At 32.6% G+C, this 5000-nt stretch overlaps 3 protein-coding genes and 4 non-coding genes across 7 annotated transcripts in view; 5 read left to right on the top strand and 2 right to left on the bottom strand. All coding sequences in view use genetic code 11, as the record gives it.

Annotated features, from left to right (window-relative positions):
• The first annotated feature begins 407 nt into the window (after nucleotides 1–407).
• On the top strand, nucleotides 408–480 carry trnE-UUC. Its single transcript has one exon. It is a non-coding gene; the product is annotated as a tRNA-Glu (tRNA).
• Nucleotides 481–539: 59 nt separating this feature from the next.
• trnY-GUA lies at nucleotides 540–623 on the top strand. Its single transcript has one exon. It is a non-coding gene; the product is annotated as a tRNA-Tyr (tRNA).
• Nucleotides 624–1126: 503 nt separating this feature from the next.
• trnD-GUC lies at nucleotides 1127–1200 on the top strand. The gene has a single exon. It is a non-coding gene; the product is annotated as a tRNA-Asp (tRNA).
• A 514-nt stretch (nucleotides 1201–1714) lies between these two features.
• On the top strand, nucleotides 1715–1819 carry psbM (photosystem II protein M). The gene has a single exon. The coding sequence runs from the start codon at nucleotides 1715–1717 to the stop codon at nucleotides 1817–1819; it is 105 nt and encodes a 34-aa protein (YP_005087687.1).
• Nucleotides 1820–2947: 1128 nt separating this feature from the next.
• Nucleotides 2948–3037, bottom strand: petN (cytochrome b6/f complex subunit VIII). The gene has a single exon. The coding sequence runs from the start codon at nucleotides 3035–3037 to the stop codon at nucleotides 2948–2950; it is 90 nt and encodes a 29-aa protein (YP_005087686.1).
• A 579-nt stretch (nucleotides 3038–3616) lies between these two features.
• On the bottom strand, nucleotides 3617–3697 carry trnC-GCA. The gene has a single exon. It is a non-coding gene; the product is annotated as a tRNA-Cys (tRNA).
• A 1213-nt stretch (nucleotides 3698–4910) lies between these two features.
• rpoB (RNA polymerase beta subunit) overlaps nucleotides 4911–5000 on the top strand; it is a 3213-nt gene continuing 3123 nt past the window's right edge. The window contains exon 1 of the mRNA in view: nucleotides 4911–5000. This exon is cut by the window's right edge and continues 3123 nt beyond it. Within this exon, the coding sequence (YP_005087685.1) occupies nucleotides 4911–5000 (90 nt within the window).

Genomic DNA, 5000 nt, shown 5'->3' with positions numbered 1-5000 from the left:
GTTAATTTACCGGCTTAGTGTGAGATAGAAACATGCCTGTCTCGTCGTAATAATGAGTGAATCAATGAATGAAAGTGGAAAAAATGAAGGTTAACTCCCTTTTTTATGTTTATGTTAAACCAATCACTGATCTTATACTTTGTATTATTAATATAATCTAGTTTCTTTTTATAATATCTATTTATTTCTAATAAATATTTATATAATAGATTGAATTTATCTAATTTATTTCTATATCGAATAGAGTGGCGATTAAAATGAATGATTTACTGAGTATAAATCGTGAATCAAAAATGGAAAATCATAAAAGATGGAAAAAGCTTTCGGCTCTAGTCATTCCATTATATTGACAATTTCAAAAAACTGCTCATACTATGAGCATAGTATGGTCGCGGTCAGGCAAGTATGCCCCCATCGTCTAGCGGTTCAGGACACCTCTCTTTCAAGGAGGCAGCGGGGATTCGACTTCCCCTGGGGGTAGGGTACTACGAAAGGAAGTTGATCATGGATTATCAATAAACCTAGAATTGATTCTTCCTGGGTCGATGCCCGAGCGGTTAATGGGGACGGACTGTAAATTCGTTGGCAATATGTCTACGCTGGTTCAAATCCAGCTCGGCCCAATAATTCGCTGATCCGCCATAACCTAAAATGCCCATTTTTTTGTATTTTGTTTTCCCGAAAAGCCAAACAAAAAAATTAGGGAAGAATAAAAAAAGTCCAATTTTGTGATATATCCATCCCTACCGCTATTTGTTTTTTATTTTGTTCTATTTATTTAGTTGTTCCCATAAATTATGACCTTGATAACGCTCTAGATTCATATCAGGATCATTAAATAGAAAGTTTAATGAAAAGAAAAAGAGTAAAGTAAACAAAAAAGAAGACTCTTTTTTGTTTTCATTTTCAAATTGATTATTGATCGATTTATTTGGCAATAACGAAAGGATTCCTAGTAACTAGGAATCCGCGTCGCTCTCACTCAAAGTGCATACCCGTATGGATATCAATATATCACTCGCGCCTTTGTTTGTTACAACCCGGCTTCGAATCTAAAATCTAAATAGAAAATGGCTTGAATGAAATCATAAGACTATCTATGTTGTACACTTTTCTTTATTTCCCTGGGATTGTAGTTCAATTGGTCAGAGCACCGCCCTGTCAAGGCGGAAGCTGCGGGTTCGAGCCCCGTCAGTCCCGACGGATAAAATTTTTAAAATACATCAATTGATCCCTCCGTTTTCTGTCAAAGGGGATACAAATGACAGAATTTCATTCCCAACGATATCTTTATCTTTTTTTTATTTATTTTTTCCTTTCTCTTTTTTGTTGGGGTTTATTTGGAAACTATTTGTAAACGGTGAAAGTGGAAAAGCAGTCAGATGATACATCATCAGATGATTGTACAAGGAAGGCGGTAGATTATCGAAAAGAAAGGGTGGAAAAGAATATATATAAATAAAGGAAAGGAATTCTTTTGATTGGACCAGGCATCACTTTTTGTATTCGGTGTGGATAAAAGATCTTCCTATGTTATACTATTCAATTCTCGACGGTGAATCGATTTGATAGCCTAGATATTGTTATTCATGATATTGATCCGATTCGATGTCATTGAAATGTAAGTCATTGCATTGAATTTACAAGCGACAAATTTATCATCTCTATGGGATTAAATCCCGAGTTATTGCGAAGTAAAAAAAACAATGAAATTATGGAAGTAAATATTCTCGCATTTATTGCTACAGCGCTGTTCATTCTAGTTCCTACCGCTTTTTTACTTATAATATACGTAAAAACTGTCAGTCAAAGTGATTAATTTGAATGAAACTTGACTTTTTATCAAGGAGTTAAGAAAAAAAGGATTCAAATCTCACGTCTTAAATAAAATGAATGGACTAGAATCAGCAGTATCCTATAAAACTCGATAGTATGGTAGAAAAAATATGAATCTTTCTACCATACTATCTATATCTATTATTGTAATGTAGAAAGATACAAGCTTAATATAGATGAATCCACAATATGGATCTTCATACATGTCGATATCAATTAAATATATGTACTGTACATAGTATCTCAATTTTATTTCTTCGCTTGATCTATTTTATTTGTGTTGATTTCAATTAATCTGAAATAATTGAAAGGCAAGTCTTACGATTTTATAATTCTTTCATTTCATGGATTTGATTTTTTTGGTGGATACCGAGATTCCTATTAAAATAATCAGAAATGAAGGAAAAATGGAATGGAATAGGCATATATTAATTAAATTAATAAAAAAAAAAGAAAACCAAGTAATCTTTTTTTTTGAACATTCCAAAGAAGTAATTCGTTGAGCAACTGACAGATGATCCAAAGAGTTCTATGGTAACTTTTCTTCGTATTTCGTTTCGAAAAAAGGGTATACCCTGCCGATTTTGAATTTAACTTCTTTGATCCATGATATGAAATGAGTCAATAAAGCATTTCATAAATGAAATTCAACTAAAACTGGGGGTAAGTGTCTAATATGTGACTACACTAAGGCAAGATCTTATTAAATTAAATAAAAAAAAGACTTTTTTTTTCTCTTTGAACAGTAAAGAGGGAGGGAAATAAAAACAAGCAAATACAGAAAACAAAGGGGGTTCCTTGTCCCTCATTGTCCGTTTCTAACTCTGGTAAGAGCTGGTTCATCAAAATAGACAATTTAGGAAGAATTCTTTTTTTTTTAATTGCCTATCATCCGGATCCCTTTTACTTTCGAAATACGAACATGGGGATTATTGAAATGTTTGTTTGATTTTGATTGAAAAGGTGTTATTCATAGAATACATTACTCCACTAGAATCCAAGAATTTCGAAATGAAGACTAATAAAATAGTTAAAATAAAAAAAGGCTTTGCAAAACGATCTAGAAAACAATTGATACGGTTTGATTCCTCAACCCCAATTAGGAGTACCCCTAGAGCCCACTTCTTCCCCATACTACGAGTGAAAGGGAAAATGTAAAGACTACCATTAAAGCAGCCCAAGCAAGACTTACTATATCCATGTGTATTATGTCCCCTATCTCTATGAATATGAAACAAATATGAAGGAATTCCATTTTTCCATTATTGTTCACTAATAATAGTGGAATTACTGGCGCAGAGTCAAAAAGAAAAGGGAATTGTGACACGCCACCGTTGATGAATCACTTCGATAAATCCGCTTATAACAAGCTCTTATATGATTTCGAGTAAAATCGAGAACCATTAAGCACAAGCAAAATGCGCAGTAACACTTTTGGAAATATCAAAAGAATGTTACTCACATGTATCAATAATAAGACTTATTCTTTCTTTTGGTGTCCCTCATTAAGTAAAAGCCGATTATCTATCCAATCTAATATTAATTGGATGCCTGAACATTCAGAGACTTTCATCCGTCTGTATACAAAGTATCTTCCAACCCTTCTACAACCATTCATTAGTTAATTAGACACTCCCGTTATCCAATCTAATTCAAGACTCCTCTAGTAGCCACTCCATTAGTAAGGGGGGCTCCCATATCAAGATTTACTGATTCCCTTCCACTACTTTAGTTTTTCCTTGAATCCTAGACGTTAGGAGACGTTAGGATTTCGAGTTTTTTGTTGATCAGGCGACACCCGGATTTGAACTGGGGAATAAGGGATTTGCAGTCCCCCGCCTTACCGCTCGGCCATGTCGCCAAAAGGCTACAAACAAAAAAAGGAGAGTATCCCCCTTTTCTTTTTCATTTTTAGATCGGATCCATACCTTCAATTGGTTATAGTATCTCAAGACACACAATATCTAAAAACTTTCCCTTTCTTTTCTATTGAAAAAGAAAATGTGGATTCTCAGTTACAAAAGTCAAAATTCAGGACAAATAAATTGGAACCATTAACTATTGACTGCAAATTTATGGACGATTCTTCTTCACTTGTCTTTTTCTAATGGTATAAGAAAATCAAACTGGATACATAACTAATCAGTATTGATTTTTTTTTTCAATAAAAAAAAAACTTTCTGAATTTCAAGTATATTATAATAATATAACAGCAATTATGAGTCTATGTAAACCCCAGAGCATAAGTTGTTACACAGTTATAGTTATCTAATGAGGTATTTTATCTATCTAGATATGATGTCCATAGGGAATCAGCACGAAATTATCGTGTTTCAATTTTTCATTGAATAGATTAAAATAAAAGAAAAAATAGAATTTTTGATAGAGCACGCCATGTCTTGTCTCCATTAGAGCGTTATAATGGAATAAAAGAAAGACATATATAAATAGAAATGCTATATCTGCACATGTTTAATAAATATAAGCCCCCTTTTCGTACGCACTTCAATCATATTCTAAATATTCTACTAAAAAATAAAAAACTAAAAAGTGGGTAAAAACATCTATCTTCTCTGCGAATCGTTTTTTGAACAATGGAGTCCATGAAAAAATTAAGCGCTAGAAAAATCAACTCTCTCCCTATATATATATTTTAGAATTATTTTGTCTTTATCTCAATGAACAGATCAAATCAGGAATTCCTTTCATTTTTCTGGTATTCAATCGGATTGGAATATGTAATATCATAATAATGGTAGAAATTGAATTATTTTTTTTTATATTCTATACAAAAACAAAACTCCATGCGGCTAAATGGCATTTATCAATTCTTTTCTGTATCTGTTTGTTCTAAATATAAATAAAAATTTGAGTATAATTTTTCTTCTTCCGTTCATACGCATTTCATATTTCATACATTCCACATATATTATATGGTATATGGAGTTAGATAAAATTTCATGTGATTCAGTAAACAGAATAGAAATTCAATTCCATCATTATTAGATCGATTCGTAGGATTCGATGAAGAATGAGAAAAGAATGGGATTCTTTTGAGAAATGGGAAATTCAAAATGCTCGGGGATGAAAATGGGGAAATGTCTACAATACCTGGGTTGAATCAGATACAATTTGAAGGATTTTGTGGGTTCATGGATCGGGGC

This window comes from Gossypium raimondii, chloroplast, assembly GCF_025698545.1.
Source record: "Gossypium raimondii chloroplast, complete genome".
Taxonomy (NCBI): domain Eukaryota; kingdom Viridiplantae; phylum Streptophyta; class Magnoliopsida; order Malvales; family Malvaceae; genus Gossypium; species Gossypium raimondii.
The sequence above is the reverse complement of the archived record's forward strand: the minus strand, read 5'-3'. Positions and strand labels throughout refer to the sequence as shown.